This window comes from Pelobates fuscus, chromosome 9 (assembly GCF_036172605.1).
Source record: "Pelobates fuscus isolate aPelFus1 chromosome 9, aPelFus1.pri, whole genome shotgun sequence".
NCBI lineage: Eukaryota > Metazoa > Chordata > Amphibia > Anura > Pelobatidae > Pelobates > Pelobates fuscus.
In genome coordinates, this window is record NC_086325.1 from 46,013,742 (window position 1) to 46,039,306 (window position 25,565).

General features: G+C 42.9%; 1 protein-coding gene across 1 annotated transcript; it reads left to right on the forward strand.

Moving 5' to 3' along the window:
• The first annotated feature begins 23,156 nt into the window (after positions 1 to 23,156).
• On the forward strand, positions 23,157 to 24,113 carry LOC134573639 (olfactory receptor 6F1-like). The gene has a single exon (XM_063433425.1). The coding sequence runs from the start codon at positions 23,157 to 23,159 to the stop codon at positions 24,111 to 24,113; it is 957 nt and encodes a 318-aa protein (XP_063289495.1).
• Positions 24,114 to 25,565: the final 1,452 nt, after the last annotated feature.

The window sequence follows — 25,565 nt, forward strand, 5'->3', positions numbered from 1 at the left end:
ATATACTATATGTGGAGTATATCGCAGGGGGACCATATAAAAGCGACAGGCTAGATAGGCCAAGTCAAACTCAGCGGTGGGTTAGTGGTAGTATAAACAGATGGAGGACTTAAAGGTACGTAAGTAAACCTCCACTGCATAAGCACAGTTTAAAGGCGTAGTGCGGTCACCTTTGTAGACCATAAAGTGAGTCAGCCCCTGGTATGAGCTGCCCACCTAGTACGACTAACAGTCAAGGTGGAGGTGTCACCTATATAATTGTCTGAGGGCAGCAAAAAAGCCAGCGGGTGACCTCTATAGTAAGTTATGTAGGTACAGGTAGAACTGAGAGTCAGTGCCACTGTGGAGACACCTCTAAACAGCCCCCAACTTACAGAACACTTAGGAAGGCAAGCTCCATATGTATAAAGTTAGAAAATAATAATATGAAACCCTCCTTGTAGTTTCGAGAAAGAGGGGTAGATAGCCTAAACTCCTAACTGCATATGGTACTACAAATGCTATTTAGCCCTATCCGAACAGGACAGAGTAATTGCGGGCTAACAGAAATAGGAGATATCAGCAGAGGAGTCCCTGAATATAACTCGAAATATAACTGCAGTGCCTGAGAGGCAAACCCTTAGGAGGTAGGTAAATAGATGCAAGCCTTCCTAAAGCCTTCCTAAAACTGTGCGGCAAAAACGCCAGGCAGGATACAACCCTAAATCTATTAACCGCTAAGAGACATATCGCTACCAGAGAGACCCAGACATGTTAAAATAAAAAAAGACCCCAACACCCCAGCGTCTAACTCGACGCGCGTTTCGGCGCTATGTGGCGCCTTTGTCAAGAGCAGTGAAAGCTACTCGTGCCCCCAGCATGGTTTAAATGAGGAAGAGCCCGCCCCTCATGCTACGTCACGCAGCCAATCGGATTCCGCCGCGTCACGGAGGGGGGGGGGGGCCTCAGTATAGGACGGGCAGGGAGCATGATGCCGGCCGAGGGAGAAAAGGGGGCGGCTGCTCGTTACACTGCCACGTCATAGGGGGCGGAGGGACTACTGATGCCTGAAAAAATGTAACAAAAAGTTACAAAGTAAAACAGCATCAAGAGCCCAAAAGGACAAAATGTTGCCTAAAAAAAGATGCTTAATGTAATCACTAATTATGCCGATATAAACATAATCGGCAAGAGGGCAACATATGTGAACTAGAGTAGAGCAATCACGATACAGGTCCCAATAAGTAATTCTAGACACACATAAAGGAGCCCAACATATTCAAATAATAAATGGTAAAACAGGGAATGAAAGCCCCTGTATAAAGTTGGAGTCCTATAGTGTGCTAATATAAATACAGTGACAGTAAGACCTTCCTTGGAGGTAATAGTATTGAACGCAATGGGAAAATATAAAAGTTAATAGAACATTACCAGAAAAGATGTATGATAGTACATAGTGATGATCGTAATCAGGAATAATAGGCACGTCTAAAGAGCAGGGGTTCAGAGAAAGGGGGAGAAGGAAAAACCTTCGTTCAGACCTCTAGGACTTAAGGTACTGAGCTGGTAGATCCAAAAACACTCCCTTTGTCTAAGGAATCTGTCGTAATCTCCCCGTCTTGGATTCTTTTTAACAAGTTCCAAACCGCAAAAACGTAGTTCCTTAGGATCGCTATTATGGTGTTCGCGGAGGTGTCTTGAAATGGGGTTGTCATTCAGGTTTTTACAGGATCTAATGTGTTCCTGTATCCGTTTCTTGAATGGACGGAATGTTTTGCCCACATATTTCTTATTACATCCGCAGGTCAAAAGGTACACAATGCCAGCAGTGTTACAGTTAAAAAATGAGGTTATTGCGAATTCTTTTGTCCCTGAGGTGTCTTTCACTTTTTTGGAATCCCTTTTTATGAATTTACACGAGATACATCTCCCGCACCCAAAGGTACCAACCAAGGGGGTCTGTAACCAAGTTGTAGGGGGAGGTCCTGTTTTTAGGTGGCTGGGGGCAAGTAGATCTCTGAGGTTTTTGCCCCTCCGGGCTGTGATAGTCACGTTTGGTGCTAGTACCTCTTGGAGGTGTGAGTCATTAGTCAGGAGCGGCCAGAACCGTCTGAGAGAGTTTTTGACACTCTCCCAGCCTGCATCATAAGTCGCAATGAGGCGTATAGTCCCTTTGGTATGTTCTGAGTTTTTCCGTATATTGTCTGTAATCAGATCATTGCGGTCTGAGTTGAGGGCTCTCTTGTATGCCCTCTTGAGGCATCTATTTGGGTATCCCTTTGCTTTAAAGAAACTCCTGAGTTCACCTGCCTTGGCTCTGTATTCTGTGATAGAGCTGCAGTTACGTCTCATCCTGAGGTATTGCCCTGTTGGAATGCCTAGTTTGAGAGGCACCGGGTGAAAACTATCCCATCTTAGTAGGTTGTTAGACGCAGATGGCTTACGGTAGAGGGTAGTTTCTATTTTGTTGTTGTCTGTGATGGAGATTGTTAAATCCAAAAAATTTAATTTATGATCACCAAACTCACTTGTGAATTTTAAGTTTTCATCATTGATATTCAGGATTTGTACAAACTCCTTAAACTCCTCAGAAGTCCCTAGCCACACCATAAACACATCGTCGATGTAGCGACGCCATAAGTAGATGATGCTGTTTTACTTTGTAACTTTTTGTTACATTTTTTCAGGCATCAGTAGTCCCTCCGCCCCCTATGACGTGGCAGTGTAACGAGCAGCCGCCCCCTTTTCTCCCTCGGCCGGCATCATGCTCCCTGCCCGTCCTATACTGAGGCCCCCCCCCCCCCCCTCCGTGACGCGGCGGAATCCGATTGGCCGCGTGACGTAGCATGAGGGGCGGGCTCTTCCTCATTTAAACCATGCTGGGGGCACGAGTAGCTTTCACTGCTCTTGACAAAGGCGCCACATAGCGGCGAAACGCGCGTCGAGTTAGACGCTGGGGTGTTGGGGTCTTTTTTTATTTTAACATGTCTGGGTCTCTCTGGTAGCGATATGTCTCTTAGCGGTTAATAGATTTAGGGTTGTATCCTGCCTGGCGTTTTTGCCGCACAGTTTTAGGAAGGCTTTAGGAAGGCTTGCATCTATTTACCTACCTCCTAAGGGTTTGCCTCTCAGGCACTGCAGTTATATTTCGAGTTATATTCAGGGACTCCTCTGCTGATATCTCCTATTTCTGTTAGCCCGCAATTACTCTGTCCTGTTCGGATAGGGCTAAATAGCATTTGTAGTACCATATGCAGTTAGGAGTTTAGGCTATCTACCCCTCTTTCTCGAAACTACAAGGAGGGTTTCATATTATTATTTTCTAACTTTATACATATGGAGCTTGCCTTCCTAAGTGTTCTGTAAGTTGGGGGCTGTTTAGAGGTGTCTCCACAGTGGCACTGACTCTCAGTTCTACCTGTACCTACATAACTTACTATAGAGGTCACCCGCTGGCTTTTTTGCTGCCCTCAGACAATTATATAGGTGACACCTCCACCTTGACTGTTAGTCGTACTAGGTGGGCAGCTCATACCAGGGGCTGACTCACTTTATGGTCTACAAAGGTGACCGCACTACGCCTTTAAACTGTGCTTATGCAGTGGAGGTTTACTTACGTACCTTTAAGTCCTCCATCTGTTTATACTACCACTAACCCACCGCTGAGTTTGACTTGGCCTATCTAGCCTGTCGCTTTTATATGGTCCCCCTGCGATATACTCCACATATAGTATATTACTTCGCAGGGGTATACCTACGTGATCTCCAATTTAATTTAATTTACTTTATTTAGAAGGTTGAGACCTAGTGCGTGTTGCACGTGTTTCCACATATATACCCCCTCTACCCCTCCCCCCCCTTTTTCCCTTTTTTTCACTGTTTATCTGCACCTCCTTGGTTTACCAATTTTTGGTTTTTAGCAACTTAACTTCTTATTAAAGACTTTTTTATTTTTTTGTACCTATTTACGCTTACTTGCATGATGCAGCCATGGGACTTTAGTTAATTTTGTACCCTCCTGTATGGGCACACCCTCGATTAGTGGTCTTTGGAGGCAGGGCCCTTGCTCTCCCTTCCATCTACCCTAATACTTGGGATTTCTTCTTTTGTTCAGTTAATATTATTCTGGGTTATGCCCATGTATGTTGCCCATCTAGTCCTCTTTGACTCCAGAGCTAGTTGTTTTTTTCTAACTCTGTAGTCATTCTTTTTCTTATATTTACTTATATTCATGTGGTTTCAATACCAGGACTAAACTAAATTACCAGTTAATTAAATTGTACCAAGCACGTCTTTCTATACATATCAGATATACTATGGCAGGATTCCTGTCCAATAAACCCGACAGTAACCTATGGTGTAGGGATTCGGAGAATGTGTTTTCAGTAGAACAACTAGAATACTCCTCCTCTGCTCCTGACATAAACCAGTCTTTCAACACCTTACAGAATCTCTATAAAAAACAAATCAAATCTAGCTGGGAGATCTCTTCCCTTGAGAACTATAACAAGAAGGAGATGATCCCCAGGGGTTTGAGAGTTCGTAATGTACCATCATCTCACACAGAAAATGTTGAGTTGATGAAAGAGTGGGAGGCGGCAGCAGGAACATGCTCTAAACATTTTATGGAAATCTTAATAAAATTCGAGAAAGAGAAAGTACTAGAAGTTAACTCCAATCTGGAGAAAGAGATTGCTACGGTTCGACAATATCAATCTCATCCTGAATTTACGCAGTTCGAGTCTAGACTTAAAAACAATCTAGACAAGTTTCAAAACAACATCAAAATCCGCAAACATCAAAAATTCATTAGGGACACTAAAGACTACCAAACCAACAATGTATATGGTCAGTTCAACCGGAGGGTTAGGACTAACTCTGACAACTATCTGACATCAGATTACGAGTCCTCGGACACGGATAGCGATTTAACTAGTAGTGTCCCATCCGGTTCCCAGCCACAAAACGAGAACACCCCCACTTACACTAACCCAAAAGGGATACTTAAGAAAGGGGTTAATTTTTTAGAGATGGGCCATGCAGATGGCATACAAACACGCAGAAACAGGTATTCCACACGAAACAGGGAAGGGAGCAGAGGAAGGGGAAATGGAAGGAGAAGATTCTGACCCCCAGTAAGGATTTAAACCTGGACCTGAGAGTTGTCAATCTATCTACACAGGTCCTCAATAAAAACCATCTCTCACTACTAGAGAAAGGTTTATCTTTTGTACCAGTACCCCCTTTTAATAAATTTATGTGGGTCAAAGATCTCCACTTGTTCGCTCGTAAACTTGCCCTCCACAAATTTCATGTAATTAATAAAGAAAAAAAGGCCCAATCCCATGGCATGTCAACTAGGGAATACGAATGTCTTATGACTCTCATGGATCTATGGGAAGAAAATAATGAGACTAGGCAACTAAAATACACTAACCTGAAACAAAAGAGTAAATTCACCCCATACTTGGGTAATTACCGCAACATTGACTTATTCCTAGAAACCATGAAAGATGAAATTGACAAATTAGACACTAGATCTCTAGATTTCTATCCAAACATGAACTTGTCGAGGAACGAACAAGCAGCACTAAAGTCCCTCAAAAATAACACCAAAATCATTTTGAAACCCGCAGACAAAGGCGGCAATATTGTCCTCCTGGACCTTGCAAAGTATGTGGAAATGGTACTCAATGTCTTAGAGGATGGGAATACTTACAAAATCCTAGGCTCGGACCCTACCAATGCTTTCCTCAACAAATATAAGGAAATCTTGGACAAAGGCCGCAGTAGAGGGTTGCTATCAGAGGATGAATATGGGTTCATCCTCAACCGTTACCCTAAGATAGCAACCTTCTACTGCCTGCCCAAAGTACATAAAAGTCTGACATCACCCCCGGGCCGCCCGATTGTCTCGGGCATAGAGAATCTAACTCAAAATGGGAGCTTGTATCTAGATAAAATCTTAAGACCTCTGGTTGAGAAACTTCCATCCTATCTGCAAGATACAAAGCAGACTTTGGCTCTTCTATCTAACCTTGAAGTACCACCCACAGCAAAACTTTGCAGCCTTGACATCGAGGCTTTATACTCTTCAATCCCGCATTCGAATGGTATTAGACACATACGCCATTTTTTAGAACAAAGAGGGGAGATAGACTCAGCACATACGACTTTCTGTTTGGAACTCCTAGAATACATCCTCACACACAACTATTTTATTTTTAAAAATAAGTATTACCACCAAATTAGGGGGACTGCGATGGGGACAGCTTGTGCCCCATCGTACGCAAACCTCCACCTAGGATGGTGGGAGGAAAACTTATCCAACCAGACAGGAGTTGCACAATACCTCCCCCTCATCTACTTATGGCGTCGCTACATCGACGATGTGTTTATGGTGTGGCTAGGGACTTCTGAGGAGTTTAAGGAGTTTGTACAAATCCTGAATATCAATGATGAAAACTTAAAATTCACAAGTGAGTTTGGTGATCATAAATTAAATTTTTTGGATTTAACAATCTCCATCACAGACAACAACAAAATAGAAACTACCCTCTACCGTAAGCCATCTGCGTCTAACAACCTACTTAGATGGGATAGTTTTCACCCGGTGCCTCTCAAACTAGGCATTCCAACAGGGCAATACCTCAGGATGAGACGTAACTGCAGCTCTATCACAGAATACAGAGCCAAGGCAGGTGAACTCAGGAGTTTCTTTAAAGCAAAGGGATACCCAAATAGATGCCTCAAGAGGGCATACAAGAGAGCCCTCAACTCAGACCGCAATGATCTGATTACAGACAATATACGGAAAAACTCAGAAGACACCAAAGGGACTATACGCCTCATTGCGACTTATGATGCAGGCTGGGAGAGTGTCAAAAACTCTCTCAGACGGTTCTGGCCGCTCCTGACTAATGACTCACACCTCCAAGAGGTACTAGCACCAAACGTGACTATCACAGCCCGGAGGGGCAAAAACCTCAGAGATCTACTTGCCCCCAGCCACCTAAAAACAGGACCTCCCCCTACAACTTGGTTACAGACCCCCTTGGTTGGTACCTTTGGGTGCGGGAGATGTATCTCGTGTAAATTCATAAAAAGGGATTCCAAAAAAGTGAAAGACACCTCAGGGACAAAAGAATTCGCAATAACCTCATTTTTTAACTGTAACACTGCTGGCATTGTGTACCTTTTGACCTGCGGATGTAATAAGAAATATGTGGGCAAAACATTCCGTCCATTCAAGAAACGGATACAGGAACACATTAGATCCTGTAAAAACCTGAATGACAACCCCATTTCAAGACACCTCCGCGAACACCATAATAGCGATCCTAAGGAACTACGTTTTTGCGGTTTGGAACTTGTTAAAAAGAATCCAAGACGGGGAGATTACGACAGATTCCTTAGACAAAGGGAGTGTTTTTGGATCTACCAGCTCAGTACCTTAAGTCCTAGAGGTCTGAACGAAGGTTTTTCCTTCTCCCCCTTTCTCTGAACCCCTGCTCTTTAGACGTGCCTATTATTCCTGATTACGATCATCACTATGTACTATCATACATCTTTTCTGGTAATGTTCTATTAACTTTTATATTTTCCCATTGCTTTCAATACTATTACCTCCAAGGAAGGTCTTACTGTCACTGTATTTATATTAGCACACTATAGGACTCCAACTTTATACAGGGGCTTTCATTCCCTGTTTTACCATTTATTATTTGAATATGTTGGGCTCCTTTATGTGTGTCTAGAATTACTTATTGGGACCTGTATCGTGATTGCTCTACTCTAGTTCACATATGTTGCCCTCTTGCCGATTATGTTTATATCGGCATAATTAGTGATTACATTAAGCATCTTTTTTTAGGCAACATTTTGTCCTTTTGGGCTCTTGATGCTGTTTTACTTTGTAACTTTTTGTTACATTTTTTCAGGCATCAGTAGTCCCTCCGCCCCCTATGACGTGGCAGTGTAACGAGCAGCCGCCCCCTTTTCTCCCTCGGCCGGCATCATGCTCCCTGCCCGTCCTATACTGAGGCCCCCCCCCCCCCTCCGTGACGCGGCGGAATCCGATTGGCCGCGTGACGTAGCATGAGGGGCGGGCTCTTCCTCATTTAAACCATGCTGGGGGCACGAGTAGCTTTCACTGCTCTTGACAAAGGCGCCACATAGCGCCGAAACGCGCGTCGAGTTAGACGCTGGGGTGTTGGGGTCTTTTTTTATTTTAACATGTCTGGGTCTCTCTGGTAGCGATATGTCTCTTAGCGGTTAATAGATTTAGGGTTGTATCCTGCCTGGCGTTTTTGCCGCACAGTTTTAGGAAGGCTTTAGGAAGGCTTGCATCTATTTACCTACCTCCTAAGGGTTTGCCTCTCAGGCACTGCAGTTATATTTCGAGTTATATTCAGGGACTCCTCTGCTGATATCTCCTATTTCTGTTAGCCCGCAATTACTCTGTCCTGTTCGGATAGGGCTAAATAGCATTTGTAGTACCATATGCAGTTAGGAGTTTAGGCTATCTACCCCTCTTTCTCGAAACTACAAGGAGGGTTTCATATTATTATTTTCTAACTTTATACATATGGAGCTTGCCTTCCTAAGTGTTCTGTAAGTTGGGGGCTGTTTAGAGGTGTCTCCACAGTGGCACTGACTCTCAGTTCTACCTGTACCTACATAACTTACTATAGAGGTCACCCGCTGGCTTTTTTGCTGCCCTCAGACAATTATATAGGTGACACCTCCACCTTGACTGTTAGTCGTACTAGGTGGGCAGCTCATACCAGGGGCTGACTCACTTTATGGTCTACAAAGGTGACCGCACTACGCCTTTAAACTGTGCTTATGCAGTGGAGGTTTACTTACGTACCTTTAAGTCCTCCATCTGTTTATACTACCACTAACCCACCGCTGAGTTTGACTTGGCCTATCTAGCCTGTCGCTTTTATATGGTCCCCCTGCGATATACTCCACATATAGTATATTACTTCGCAGGGGTATACCTACGTGATCTCCAATTTAATTTAATTTACTTTATTTAGAAGGTTGAGACCTAGTGCGTGTTGCACGTGTTTCCACATATATACCCCCTCTACCCCTCCCCCCCCTTTTCCCCTTTTTTTCACTGTTTATCTGCACCTCCTTGGTTTACCAATTTTTGGTTTTTAGCAACTTAACTTCTTATTAAAGACTTTTTTATTTTTTTGTACCTATTTACGCTTACTTGCATGATGCAGCCATGGGACTTTAGTTAATTTTGTACCCTCCTGTATGGGCACACCCTCGATTAGTGGTCTTTGGAGGCAGGGCCCTTGCTCTCCCTTCCATCTACCCTAATACTTGGGATTTCTTCTTTTGTTCAGTTTATATTTGCAGTTGTCCTATTTTCGCCAAATGTTTGAAATTTTTGACAATTCACACTTAATTAAACAACCTATATTATATTCCTATTGACATTAACCCCTTACGGACGGAGGCAATTGTACACATTCTGATCAAAACAAAATCAAAACCAAACCTGGAATTTCCGCTATCCTTCTGTTCAGCCATAATTTACCTCTTTCATATTAAGTACAGATCGGTAACAGTATGTTTCCCCGACGGGTGCCTCTTAGCAATCCATCAGGTCAGTAGCTCAGTCCCCCTCGTTCTCACCAGGCTCTCCCGGCACCACAAATCAGCAAGCACAGACCCCTCGCACATAAGCCCCCCCATACACGCCAGATTCACCACGTGTAAGTCTGTTTACCTTGCCACATGTCGGCTTGTCACACTGTATAGGTGCGTTCGTCAAGCTTAGTCACTTACAAACGCAGTTCGCATAAATCACGCTATTCATGCCACGTTTGGCACTTTCTGTTCGGCTCTACCAGAGCATTATTAATAGCTTCACCTTCATTCCCCTTAGTTCGGCTAAATTCCAGCCATTAGTTTAAACGATCTCAGGTTGTTTAAAGCTATATCACCACCTGGTGGCCTGATTATGTAATGTCATGTCAAATACTGTGCTTATGTTTAAACTAGTATTGCTGACTGAAGGTTTCTTCAGTCAGGAATATATAACCCAAGGGGTCTGTAATAGCTCCTAAATCCGTGTCGGCAAATTTTCAAAGAGGTCATGTATTTTTCACTTTTCTGTTGCTTCTGACTAGGTTCATTATTTTCCTGAACTTATAAGCACACTCACCCACACAATAACCACCCGAACGCAGCCATTTGTCGTTTTCACCACACAGTACGTTCCTTTGTTTTCATTAAGCCAATTTGCATACAAATTGTTTCAAGTTGGCTAAACATATGAATGATACAGGGGATCCCTCCCCGTTGGGCAGCATATTGCTGATTATGAGATTGTTCATGAATTCAGCCGATTGACCTGATTGTTAAGTCAGATGCCGCTATTGGTTAGAGAGGATATAACAGTTACAATTATATGGTTTTAAGTTGTGGCATTGTCACATATAACGAATTAGACTGGTTTTATTTTAGCTGACCCCTCACATTGCATTTATATGTTTATTAAGCCACCTTTTTCATACTAACTTTCAATTCGTATCAGTAGGGAACAGGCGAGCGATTATGGTTAAAGCATTATTCTATACAAAGGATTCCCCCCCTTTTGGCAGTTATTTGCTGGATTTTATGTTGGTTCACAAATTCAGTCGATTGGCCTGGTTTTAAGTAATATTTATTTATTTATTTATTTATTATTGCCATTTATATAGCGCCAACAGATTCCGTAGCGCTTTACAATATTATGAGAGGGGGATTTAACTATAAATAGGACAGTTACAAATAAACTTACAGGAACAATAGGTTGAAGAGGACCCTGCTCAAACGAGCTTACATTCTATAGGAGGTGGGGTGTAAAACACATTAGGACAGGAATTTACAATCAAATAAGGTGGGCTGCCCTTTTGGAGAGGGCAAGAGACAGGTATGTGAGGTAAGGGTTAGTCTTGGAGGCCATAAGCTTTCCTAAAGAGATGGGTTTTAAGGCACTTCTTAAAAGATGCAAGACTAGGGGAGAGTCTGATGGCGGTAGGCAGGCTATTCCATAGGAAGGGAGCCGCCCGCGAGAAGTCCTGCAAGCGCGAGTTGGCCGTACGAGTGCGGACAACGGACAGGAGGTGGTCACGGGCAGAACGGAGAGACCGAGAAGGGACATACCTATGGATCTGTGAGGAGATATAAGAGGGGCTAGAGTTGTTCAGTGCTTTATAGGTGTGAGTTAGTACCTTGAATTGACTCCTATAGCATACAGGAAGCCAATGTAAGGACTGGCAGAGGGGTGAGGTGTGAGAGAAACGACTAGAGAGGAAAATCAATCTAGCAGCAGCATTCATTACGGACTGTAAGGGTGCAGTACGGCTATTGGGGAGACCAATCAGGAGAGGGTTACAATAATCCATGCGGGAAATTACTAGAGCATGGACAAGCTCCTTGGTAGTATCTGGTGCAAGAAAGGGGCGGATGCGGGCTATATTTTTAAGATGGAATCTACAGGATTTGGCAACATGCTGGATGTGAGGCTCAAAGGTGAGACCAGAGTCAAGTATGACGCCAAGACAGCGCGCTTGCAAGGATGGACTGATGTTGGTACCACAAACTTGGAGGGAGAGCGAAAGAGGAGGATCAGTATTAGGAGGAGGAAAGACAAGGAGCTCAGTTTTTGAGAGATTGAGTTTCATAAAGCGGGAGGACATCCAGTCAGAGATGGAAGAAAGGCAAGCAGTGACACGTTGCAGGACGGCAGGGGAGAGGTCCGGGGAGGAGAGATATAGCTGGGTGTCATCAGCGTACAGGTGGTAGTGAAATCCAAAAGAGGTAATAAGTTTGCCAAGAGAGGCAGTATAAAGAGAAAATAGAAGGGGACCAAGGACGGAGCCTTGGGGAACTCCAACTGAGACAGGGCAAGGGGAGGAGGTATCATTAGAAAAGGAGACACTGAATGAGCGTTGGGAGAGATAAGAGGAAAACCATGAGAGGACAGAGTCACAGAGACCAAGCGATTGAAGAGTTTGAAGAAGGAGAGCATGATCAACGGTGTCAAAGGCCGCTGAGAGGTCAAGAAGAATTAGTATGGAGTAGTGGCCTTTGGATTTAGCTGCGATTAGGTCGTTAGTAACTTTGATAAGGGCAGTCTCTGTAGAGTGGAGAGGGCGGAAGCCAGATTGAAGAGGGTCAAGGAGAGAGTTGGAATTGAGGAAATGAGACACACGGGTGAAGACAAGTCTTTCCAGAAGCTTTGAGGAAAAAGGGAGCAGGGATATGGGACGGTAGTTAGAGGGGGTGGATGGGTCGAGGGATGGTTTTTTTAGTATAGGTACTACAGTGGCATGTTTAAGGTCAGCAGGGACGATGCCAGAGGAGAGCGAGCAGTTGAAGATGTGTGTTAGAGAAGGCACGAGACAAGTGGAGAGAGATCTAATAAGGTGAGATGGGACAGGATCGAGCGGGCAAGTGGTGGGGCGAGAGGAGCAAAGAAGAGCAGCCACCTCTTGGTCAGTAGCTGGGGAGAATGTCTGAAGGGTAGGAAAGGCATGATCTATGTGTGATTGAGAAACAGAAAGGCAAGGAGGGGAGAATTCTTTCCTTAGCTGTTCAATCTTGTCAGTGAAGTAACATGCGAAGTTATCAGCAGTAAGGTTAGTTTTGGGGGTGGCCACAGCAGGGCGAAGAAGAGAATTAAAGGTGTGAAAGAGACGCCTGGGGTTGCGGGAACATGAACTAATGAGAGTGGAAAAATAGGACTGTTTGGCAAGGGCAAGGGCTGCACTGTATGAACACAATATGAATCTATGAAATCTAATATGCCCCTATTGGTTAGAAAGGTTATTACAGCTTACATTTAAATGGATTTGTTGTGGCTATTTTAAATATACTGAATTCTGCTGTTTAATTAAATTATCTTTTAGCTGACATTTGTCATGATGTTGCCACAGGTTTTCATTGCAGGAAATTAAGCTTAAGATTTTGTGACAACTTTGCTCAAATACCTGGCCTTATTAGGTTGATAATGTGGTTTTAGGCTGTACTCATTGAAAGTTTTATTTTATAATGGGCATTAACATCTCGCATTCCTTTAGGTGCCTTGGTCATACAGGACGGTTGCTTTACAAGCACTACAATTCCGTCATCTCCGTCTGTCATATTTTCACTGCTCATCTATAGGTTCTGGTAGGTTTCCTGTTATTGTTTGGGCCCACGATCTGGCCCACTCACATAAATCTATGCGCACATATACTCATCACATCTTATCCATGGGTTGCAGCACGTATCTACTACTACCCTCTCGTTCCGATATTTCTGCATAGACTCTCGTCCTGACTCAAACTTTATCAGGTACGATTTCACAACCCTGTACCTTTTCTATTTAGAGTGGTACTGGCTTTTGAGATTTAGGTTATCCAACTAGATTTCTGTTTTCCGGTCTTAATCCATAAGCTAGTGGTCCCGCATGGCCAACATTCATCTGCATACTCAGAGGTATACGTCCCTCGGCCCAAATCATAGGTAGCCGCCTCGCATTGTCGCATAGAGAGGGCCTCCCATGTCACTCCCATTCTTTCTTATGCTTTAGTTACCACCGAGAGGCCAACACTTTGCCACAAGGTTTCGGTGGCCTCAAACTCCTATCGGGCCAATGCATAGTTAGCGCCTCTCAAACTGCTTGGCAATTAGTAGGGACTCATCTATTACATTAAGGTAGCATAATTCTTCGCCACTTGGCTTCTAGTTAGCCTGCCAGTACCTGGTCTCTTTAGCTCACTTATAATAATTAAGTAGCATATATATATATATATTTTTTTTTTTCTGTTATGTATCAAGTTTCTGAGGCAATTGTGGTTTAAGTTCAGGTAGGTTGTTACATGCTTGTTCTCATTGTTTCCGGCCGCATGCAAAAATCCATGTGCCCGAATAAAGTTTTCCTAAACCTTACCAAACTTATATCACGTCACATTTTGGCTGCACTTTTACAACACCATCCCTCACAGCATTTGGTTAAATTTATCATCGAAGGGCCATCCGGGGGGTTCCACACGGGTTTGGTACAATTTTGCCAACTGAGACACTAGAATGCAATAATTTGCAAACCGCTTTAACAAACCCAGAGTTAATGTGAACACTTATAAAGACTGAAGTAGATCAAGGGTTTTGTTGGGACCTTTTGGTTCCCCACCTTTCACATCTTGTAAAACCAACCCCACAGGGGTTGTCACAGGGAACTGTTCACTTAAACCCAGACTAATCAGAGACTTATCAGCACCGCATTCCTCCACCATTCCCAGCCTTAATTCCCTCATCCCCTCCAAAGGATTTTCCCTACAATATGTCACTATCGACAAGGCCATTTGGGCCAATTTGGTGGCTGGTACAGGCGCATGGCTCAGTAAAACGGACATTGTCAATGCTTTTAAACTGCTTCCTATTCACCCTTCACTATGGCATCTACTCGGCATTTAAGTGGCAAGGGCTTTTTTATATTTTCTCACGACTCACTTTTGGCTCCAAAAGCAGCCCCAACATTTTTGACACATTTTCTGAAACTTTGTGTTGGTTATTGCTTAATATGTGCAGATGTCCATCTGTTATTCACTACCTGGACGATTTCCTCACGATTGAAAACAATGCACTCCCACCTAGTAGCCTTACACACATGCTGGTTCTTTTTGAGTCCCTGACTAACCCAGTCTCCCCTCACAAGACCTTAGGTCCTGACACCAGCATGCAATTTCTGGGGAGCCAATTGGACTCTATCCACATGCATGCTAGCCTTCCCCAGGTTAAGATTGACCACATGTATTCACGTTCCAGGTTTCACAAACATCTCAGCTGACCATTTGTCTCGGTTTAATTTTTAGGCTTTCTTCCAGACACATAGAAACATAGAATGTGACGGCAGATAAGAACCATTCGGCCCATCTAGTCTGTCCAATTTTCACTCTAGTAAAGACTGGCTACCCCTGCCCCGCCATTCCAAGACATACTCATGGATTAAATGTTTTGTTAAACCAGGCATGTCACGTTTCTCACCTTGCACTTTCTGTCAACACTAGAAATCAAACAATTGGGTTTCACATTTTCACTAAGTTTATAGCGGAGTTTCAAGTTCTTGACATGTTTGCTTTGGAATCTATTTTAGGGTTCACTTCTTTTTGCCACCTTAACTTAAATTATTATTTAACACAATTAAACTGTACCTTATGGGCTTTCAACACCACAGGCTTCTACGACACCCCACCAGTACAGGATTCCTTTTATCATATCAGATAAAGACATTACTGAAAGGAATTAAAAAGATTAATATACACGTACCATCTAAAAGGCTACCCATCCACAACAACATTTTCATTCGCTAGCCGACTTATTAGATCCGCTCCTTTCGAACACATGACCAATATGGTAATCAAAACTGCCATATACCTAGCATTATATGGGTTCTAACGTCCCAATGAATTTACCGCTAGAAATATAACTGCCACTGAATACCTGAAATTATTGATATCCAGAAAACCTTAGATCATTATGTTCTATCTTTAAATCAGTCTAACACTAGCCTTATAGGACATACTGTCAAATTAGCCTGTACTCTACTCAAAACAAATGGTGCCCTGTAAAAGTCCTGGACACTTATCTCATTACTGACCAGAAACAACCACACCAACCATTATTAGAACTTCATGACTCCATCCTTACAACAGCAAAATTCATGCTTTATGTTCGCCTTCTGTTAAATAGGCTCGGCCTTAATGCAAACCTTTTCTCAGGACACTCTTTCCGCATAGGGGCAGTATTTTCAGCTTCCGCCAATCACATTCCCGCTCATATCATCAAGGCTATGGAACGCTGGAAATCCTCTGCCTATACTCTTTATATTCCAAATCCTGTTAAAGAAGTTAAGGCAAGCTTTTTGTGACTTGTCTAAATAAACAAAGTTTTGTTACATGAATAATGTTGTATGGTATTTTTATTTTTGCCCACTTTTATTACAGGCCTACTGCTTTGTCGGTGTTGGCACACCACAACTGACTGGTGTAAATTTAAATATGTTTAATGGTTATAATATGCTAGGTTACTTTCATTACGGCTATATTGCCCCGACTACAAATATATATATATATTAGTCTCCCTCCCCGGTCCACAGGCACTGTGCTGACAGCCGCAGGGGAGGGAGAGAAGAGAGGACCCAGGAGCTCAGCCTGCAGCTCCTCCGGGTTCTCCTCTTGCGAGATTTAGAGAGTTGCCGTGGTAAGAGCGCGGGCTAGAGTTCACCTCACCACCACCGGACCACCAGGAAACAAAATATGTTCCCCCTCCTCCCAGTAAAGGTAAGAAGGGAGGGGGGACATAAATCTATTAATTTTAATAAAACAAAAAAATTAAATATTAAAAGCCTCCCTACTTCCCCATACAAACACTGCCCCCCATGCACACACTACACACACTGCCCCACAAACACTGCCCCCATCAGGGCTGCCATCAGAAATTTTGGGGCCCCTGACACAGCTCAAGGTCTGGGCCCCCCGGCGTCTGCACCCGAGCCCCCTCCCCCCCCCCCGAGTCCGCCCACAGGGATGCAGTGTCTGCAGGGCCGGTGCAAGGATTTTTGCCGCCCTAGGCAAAAGTAAAGTTTGCCGCCCCCCCATGTGACATCACAGTGCCCCACCCATATGATCTGCCATGTTAACTAACACAGTGCTGCAGTGCTGCCGTGTTTACAATAAAAGGCCTGCAGTGACAGGCTATAGACACCAGAACCACTACATTAAGCTGCAGTGGTTCTGGGGACTATAGTGTCCCTTTAATGTGAGGTAAATTAAAGATTAGTGCCACGAATAATATACTAGATTGCCTACTTACAACCAGATGAGGATGATGATGGGCTTCAGCTGCCGTCTGGCTCCACTGGTCTGGTGTAGAACAGGCTCTCTGGAGGCGGTTTGTAACTGTGGTCACAAAAATCAATGTTCTGGGAGAACGAGAAGCAGCTCCATTTTTTGAGGGCCCTTTACACAGCTCAAGGTCTGGGTCCCAGGGTCCACCTTCATGTTCCACCAATGAGTTTGTTCACAGGGGTGTGTGTGTGTGTGTGGGGGGGGGGGGGGGGGGGGTGTCCTGATGTGTGTAAGGAATGCATTGTGTGAATCTGTGTTTGTATGTGTAAGGGCTGCAAGGTGAGTTTGTGTATGTATGGGATGCAGTGTGTGTGTCTGTAAGGGATGCACTGAGTGTGTGGAAGGGGTGCATTGTGTGTTGCTGTGTGTAAGGGATGCATTGCTTGTGTATGTGTGTCTGTGTGTAATGCATTGTGTGTTTTTCTGTGTGCAAGGGGTGCATTGTGTGTGTGTGTGATGGATGTCAATCTCTCCCCCTACCCCCGTCAATTTCCTTCTTCTCCCCCCCTCCAATTTCCTTCTTCTCCCCCTCCCTCTCATTGCCTTCTCCCCCTCCAATTTCCTTCCTTCTCCCCCCTCCAATTTCCTTCCTTCTCCCCCTCCAATTTCCTTCCTTCTCCCCCTCCAATTTCCTTCCTCTCCCCCCTCCAATTTCCTTCCTCCCTCCCCCCTCAAATTTCCTTCCTCCCCCCTCAAATTTCCTTCCTCCCTCCCCCCTCAAATTTCCTTCATCCCTCCCCCTCAAATTTCCTTCCTCCCTCCCCCCTCAAATTTCCTTCCTCTCCCCCTCCCTCAAATTTCCTTCCTCTCCCCCTCCCTCAAATTTCCTTCCTCTCCCCCTCCCTCAAATTTCCTCCCTTCCTCTCCCCCTCCCTCAAATTTCCCCCCTTCCTATCCCCCTCCCTCAAATTTCCTCCCTTCCTCTCCCCCCTCCCTCAAATTTCCTCCCTTCCTCTCCCCCCTCAAATTCCTACCTCTCCCTCCCCTCCCTCAAATTTCCTTCCTCTCCCCCCCAAATTTCCTACCTTCCTCTCCCCCCATCAAATTTCCTCCCTTCCTCTCCCCCCCAAATTTCCTCCCTCCCTCTCCCCCCACTCATTCAAATTTCCTCCCTCTCCCCCCACTCCCTCAAATTTCCTCCCTTCCCTCCCTCTCCCCCCCACTCATTCATATTTCCTCCCTCCCCCTCCCTCAAATTTCCTCCCTTCCTCTCCCCCCTCCCTCAAATTTCCTCCCTTCCTCTCCCCCCTCCCTCAAATTTCCTCCCTTCCTCTCCCCCCTCCCTCAAATTTCCTCCCTTCCTCTCCCCCCTCAAATTCCTACCTCTCCCTCCCCTCCCTCAAATTTCCTTCCTCTCCCCCCATCAAATTTCCTCCCTTCCTCTCCCCCCCAAATTTCCTCCCTCTCCCCCCACTCAATCAAATTTCCTCCCTCTCCCCCCCACTCCCTCAAATTTCCTCCCTTCCCTCCCTCTCCCCCCACTCATTCATATTTCCTCCCTCCCCCTCCCTCAAATTTCCTCCCTTCCTCTCCCCCCTCCCTCAAATGTCCTCCCTTCCTCTCCCCCCTCCCTCAAATTTCCTCCCTTCCTCTCCCCCCTCAAATTCCTACCTCTCCCTCCCCTCCCTCAAATTTCCTTCCTCTCCCCCCCAAATTTCCTACCTTCCTCTCCCCCCATCAAATTTCCTCCCTTCCTCTCCCCCCAAATTTCCTCCCTCCCTCTCCCCCCACTCCTCAAATTTCCTCCCTTCCCTCCCCCTCCCCCCACTCATTCAAATTTCCTCCCTCTCCCCCCACTCCCTCAAATTTCCTCCCTTCCCTCCCTCTCCCCCCCACACTCATTCATATTTCCTCCCTCCCCCCTCAAATTTCCTGCCTTCCCTCTCCCCCCCACTCATTCAAATCCTCCCCCACCCCCCCACCCACTCAAATTTCCTGACACCTGGTGACCCGGCGGGCGCGCGAGGGAGCACTCTCCTCTGAGTGCTTCCTCTTCAGCTCCCTCGCGCGCCGCGTACTGATACCGGAGCCGGAAGATGACGTCATCTTCCGGCTCCGGCATCAGTACGGTGCGCGAGGGAGCTGAAGAGGGAGCACTCAGAGGAGAGTGCTCCCTCGCGCGCCCGCCGGGTGTCAGCAGGGCCAGCCTCTGGGGGGCCCTGAGGTGACCGGCTGCTGGGCCCCCCAGGAGAAGAGGCTGGCCCAGTGGGAACATACCGGGTCGCAGGGCCCCCTGCGACCCGGTATGTACCCACTGAATGTGGGGCCCGGACGACCTGAGCAGTCCGGGCCCCCCAGGACCGTCGGGCCCATGACAACCGTTGCGGTTGTCATGCCCTGATGGCGGCCCTGGCCCCCATACACACACTACACACACAGCCCCCCATACACACACTGCCCCCCAAACACACACTATACACACTGCCCCACAAACACTGCCCCATACACACACTACACACACTGTCCCCCTAACACACAGCCCCCATACACATAGAAACATAGAAACATAGAATGTGACGGCAGATAAGAACCATTCGGCCGATCTAGTCTGCCCAGTTTTCTAAATACTTTCATTAGTCCCTGGCCTTATCTTATAGTTAGGATAGCCTTATGCCTATCCGACGCATGCTTAAACTCCTTTATTGTGTTAACCTCTACCACTTCAGCTGGAAGGCTATTCCATGCATCCACTACCCTCTCAGTAAAGTAGTACTTCCTGATATTATTTTTAAACCTTTGTCCCTCTAATTTAAGACTATGTCCTCTTGTTGTGGTAGTTTTTCTTCTTTTAAATATAGTCTCCTCCTTTACTGTGTTGATTCCCTTTATGTATTTAAATGTTTCTATCATATCCCCCCTGTCTCGTCTTTCCTCCAAGCTATACATGTTAAGATCCTTTAACCTTTCCTGGTAAGCTTTATCCTGCAATCCATGAACCAGTTTAGAAGTTTAGAAGATAAGTAAAATATTTATCACTTTAGAATTAGATATTCATGTTGATTGTTATTAAATTCAGGATGGTATGTGAGAACAATTATGCTTTGCACAACCAACACCTTTACAACATATTGATAATTTTATTTATATATATATATATATATATATATATATATATATATATATATATATATATATAATCTCTTTTTAAAGTCATGAACTACAATATCCTATAAGGTTGCAATATTCTGGGCATATTACCCAGAATTCCAAAACTTTTTCAGACAAGTGCATGTGTTTTATGTTACAGGACTCGGGCACTCGGGGCGTCTGGCAAGCTTTCCAGAGTGTGCTAACATCTTGTATACGTGAGAAGCTGCATGCTCGCATGCATGAAATGCGCATGTCAGTTACATAAACTAGTTCTGTAAGATGTATTAATTTTGTAAGCTTTAGATGAAACAAATGTAAATGTATGATCAGACGGCATATCTTCGCAACCTGTTTAGTGATCTTACCCTTAGGCATGCGCACTGGGTGATATGCACACCTGGACACACCTTAATGATATGCGTTTTTACGCCCCTGTCATTATTTACTATAATAATATCAATTAGGGGAAAGCCTTTCCCCCTCTCCCCCCCCATCAGCCACTCTGCCGGGGCGAGCTGTGAGGTCATCTAAAATTTAAAATCAGATGTCAGGAAATGGAGACAGACCTGTGCCGGCCGGCATTCTGTCATATAAATGTTCCGCAGTGAAGTTCCGGTGCTCGCACGTGCACTGCTCACTTTTCGGCAAGGCTGCGCCTGTTGCTGTGAGCTGGCATGAGGTATAAGCACAGGAGCCGGAAGAAAGGAGTCAGCAGCAGCGGTTGGGACGTGAGGAGCAGAGCCGCGGATACAAGGGTAACTCCTCCCTAGTCTGACATGTATGCTTGGCTTACTACCTCCCCAAACTATCTCTTACCCTCCCCAATCCCTCTCTAAACTGCAATCTAAACGTCCTAATTCCCCCAAAGCCTGACACACAACTTCCCTAATCTTTTTCCAGATTGCCATCTAACCTTCCCATACACTCTCAGAAACTGCCTTCTCATCTCATCTCATAATCCTTCCCCAGTCTGCCACCTCATGTCCCTAATCCTGTTTTAGACTAAAACTTAATCTCCTCCCATAGCCAAATGTGAAAGGTACAGATACACCCACTGGTGGATAGGACTCACTCTTAGTGGGTAATGGATAGAAATCTAAACAATTACCCTTGAGCTATATGTATTGTAGATAAGGACTCCTCCAGGTCCTCAAAACGATATGAAAAAGATAAATCTACAATACAATAATAACAGAAGAAAACATAGCGTGATACTGTTAAAATGAAAACTGGAATTGGAAATGTAAATAGTTATTCACACTCACAAACCAAAATTGAATGTAGGCATATCATTAAAACGCGAATATCTCAGGATAGATGGAACGTCATGGTATACATAGAAGAGAACAAAAAGGCATAATAGTGCAGAGTATCTTGGTAAAATAAACACTTTAATGATAGAGCACACTTACAATGTTGTAGTGGCAAGCAGGCATATAAAATCAGCCGGTCTCAAGATCACAGGATCAATCACAGGATCAACCGAACCAGAAAATAAAAAACCATATCAACAAATGATAAAAAACAATAAAAGCTCTAAGACACTATATATCAGCCCTACGCGTTTCGTTCAAACGTCCTTGAACTTCCTCAGGGGCATAAAAAGTCCTTCTATGTGCAGGCATGACCGTCCATACGACTCTAATGTCTTTTAAATTCGTCCGGTTTTGTCGCGCAGAAACTGTCCTCCAATTGGCAGCTCACTTCCGGGTTCGCCCATCCGTAATATTTCCGGGTGCGTCCCTATGACGCATCCCGAAGTGTGGCTCAAGCCTCTCTTTCGAATCCACATCTTTGCGTTCAACATAATATGCATTCCACCGCTCATTTGAAAAGCGGAAAGCATCCACAAACATAAGAATATTTAGACAACATATGTATACAGTATCAGTTATGTTTACAATCATAATTTTAAAAAAATAAGAATATTGTCTATAGAAATAAATAATTAATAACTCTTCTCAAGAACCCCTAATTGATATATTATACAAAGTGTGACATAAGGTGTCACATTCCCAGAAAATACAGATCACATGTAATTAATTAGACAGCATTGTCAGAAAGATTCCCACAATTATTTATCATTAATGAAACTATGTACAAAAAGAAGTGCAAAAAGTGCATAAAGGAAAGTGTCAATCAAAGAAAACAAATTAAATCAAAATCGACATTCAGTCCCCTTGGTTGCATTGTTTGTAAAGTGTGTATTCAATAGCCCTCTCTTTTTCTCAGTAGTAGCATCAGATCTCCACCTCTTTCATCTAAGGCTACTTGTTCAATGATGGTACATTTGAGGGCATTAAAACTAAAAGATGGACATTTATTACAATGCACTGGTACTGAATGTGTCAACATATGATTTTTGATGTTATTCCTATGTTCCCGGAACCTAACCTTTGCTTTTCTTCCTGTTCTTCCCACATATTGCAACCCACACCCACATGTGAGTAGGTATACAACATGGCTTACTAGGCTTACTAGGCTTACTCATATTATTATATCTCAATCTAATGTCAGTTTGCATAACCTGTTTACCTTCCTGCTTAATGATAATGCTATAATGAGATACCTGTTTATATTTAAAAATTGTGCATTTTTTTCATTTACCCCACATGTAATGCGTGCTGGAATGCCTGAGGATTGCTATTCGGGCACCTAAAGACTGTCTGTAACATTCTTATGCACTGCAAAAATACAAAAATACAAAAGAAAAAAAAAATAGAATTGTAAGGACTACACAGTGATTTCCATTATATAGCCACATTTTTCCACAGAATGCATAAAAAAAATGCATTGTATGTATCTATCATTGTAATCACAAGCATTGCCTCAAAATGTAAACAATGGTACAGTGAACTTATCACATATCCAGCACTTGGGAACTTTGTGACTGTGGAATACAGTACAAGTAGGTAAATAGATTATAAATTCTTTGTTTTGCCATTGTTTCTGACATACTAATGTTTCAAGTTAAAGATTCACTGAGATTGAGGATAGCCAAATATATAGAATGTTAAATCTAAGTACCAATTTATGATAAAATGATCAACATAGTATAGGCATATCTGTATTTAAATTATAACAAAAATATAAGTTTTGATGAAAAAAAATGTGAAATACAGTAATATGTTTTATTCATTTTTGTGATTAAAATATTATTTTCTTTTGCAGCTTGCCTTGATGGAAATGAAGCACAATGGAACAATCTTTTCAGAATTTATTCTTAAGGGTTTTTCACTTTCACGTGAAATCAGGTTTTGCCTATTTATTCTTATAGCCATTGTTTACTTTGTCACCATCACTTCCAACGTTGTGATTATTGTCATTCTTACCAAGCAAAGATGCCTTCACAAGCCGATGTACTTCTTTATCGGTGGACTTTCCTTCTTAGAACTCTGGTATCCGTCAGTGACAGTTCCAACACTGTTGTTGGTTCTTTTTGCTCCAAAAAGAACAATTTCTTTAACAGGCTGTTTATGTCAGTATTATTTCCATTTTTCATTAGGAGCCACAGAGAATTTCCTCCTGGCAATCATGGCTTTTGATCGCTATGTGGCCATCTGCAACCCACTGAGATACACAGTCATCATGAGTCCCACATTTTGTGTACATTTATTATTGTCGTCCTGGATTTTTAGTTTAATGATAATTGTTATCCCATGTTTACAGATCTCAAACCTTGCGTTCTGTGTTAATGAGATTGATCACTATTACTGTGACTTTGCCCCATTGCTAAAGTTATCCTGTGTGGATGTATCGACTGTAGAATATGTATTTTTTACTATATGTTGTTTCATAATTTTGGGTTGTTTTTTGCCAATTATTGTATCATATGTATTTATTATTGTAACCATAATCAGATTTCCAACTGGCTCTGGGAGACGAAGAGCATTTTCCACTTGTGCATCTCATATAATTGTTGTTCTTATCTTTTACACTACCATTATCTTCATGTTTATAAGACCGACTGCAGGTGACTCTTTGCACGTGAATAAAATAGTCTCTATCTTCCCAGCTGTAGTAACTCCTCTTCTAAATCCAATCATTTACACGCTACGAAACCGAGAGGTTAAAGTGGCGGCAATAAAAACATTTCAGAGGTTGAATATGTGGAAATTAGAGAGTGCAAGCATCTGTGTTTAATTTGAAATTTTATAGTATACATCTTCTAACTGTAAACAAACTAACAATTGTGATAGTAATGTATAAACTGCTTATTTTTTTAGTATATCTGTCTGAATGGAAAAGAAAAAAAATGGTGTGAAAATCATTGGTTAAAGTGGAACTGTCACCTCAAAGGTTTAGAAATATTACGTTTACTTATGTCCAAAATTTAACAAATACATATTTATGAGGTATGAAAAAGTAAACATTGAATATAGAAATTCTCTTTACTTTGAAACTGAGTGCCTCCATCTTGGTTTCCTGTCAATCACTGGTACCTGGATCTACAGAGAAAACAGAGGAGAGATGAAAATATCAGGTTATTTTCTTTCTTTTTTTTTTTTAAATTTCATCTTTATCAAAGTTTTCATTCAAGAATAAAAAATATAAAAGATTTTTTATAAAAGATACAGAAAAGGGAGATTTAAAGAAACATACAAACAGATACAAATATAATAGCTATACAACAACTGCATAGTAAACATATACAATGTTACTATCATATTATACTAGAATTAACATTTAATTTGCTCATTGAAGATCATTGTATTGAACTTGGCTTATATGATCTTTTATAAAGGCGGTTCTAGTATCGAACTAATCAATCTTTTTTAAAATATCAATATTGTTCAATATTGTTCTACTATATGAATGTAAAGTGAATTTCAAATACAAGGTCAAAATAGACAAACTGTAAACATTCTCTAAGTCAGCTATGCTTTCAGTTTCCAATATAGCAGAGGGGTTGGTGTGGCACCTTTGTAAGTCCTCAGATGTATATGCAAAAAATAGAAGACAGACAAAAAGAAGAAAAGAGCTGATAGTGTAGTATATTTTTGTATTCTTTATAGAGATGTAATCGGCAAGATGTACTCTTATACTTTTCTGAAGCTTCAAGTAAGCTCCAACTTAAATGCTTGGGCAGAATAAACTATTGTGTAATAGTGATACAGCAAGCAGTCTTTCTTGTAGTATATATATTCGTTTAATAATCGTTGGGCATGTAAGGTAGAGCAGAGAAAATATTATCGTATAGTATATCAATGTAGTGTTGAAATCAATAAAAATATTAAGCATTGCACTCACAATTTAAGGAGCCTCTTGTATTGGCTCCTCTAGTGCAGCTTGAAGTGGTATAATCCCCACTCTAGGATTTGTTGACAGTGCATGTCCTCCTCATATATATGGGGTAAAAATAAAACACAAAGATAATAGTGTACACTGTGACAGTAGGGCTAAAATATTATTAAAAAACCTACTTACATAGGGTAGAGCAAATACCGGTTTGCTAAATCTTGAAAGCATTGTTGGCATATATCCCCACCAAGGATATGTAAAGCAGGAATCAAGCAGCAGCAGCAGCAGCAGGGTGTAGAGGTCCAATAAAAAGTACTTTAGTTATAAAACTAAGAAAACAAATAAAAAATTGTA

Bases quoted from the DNA above. Each gene is read 5' to 3' on its own strand.
- LOC134573639 (XM_063433425.1), top strand. From the start codon at position 23,157: ATGAAGCACAATGGAACAATCTTTTCAGAATTTATTCTTAAGGGTTTT.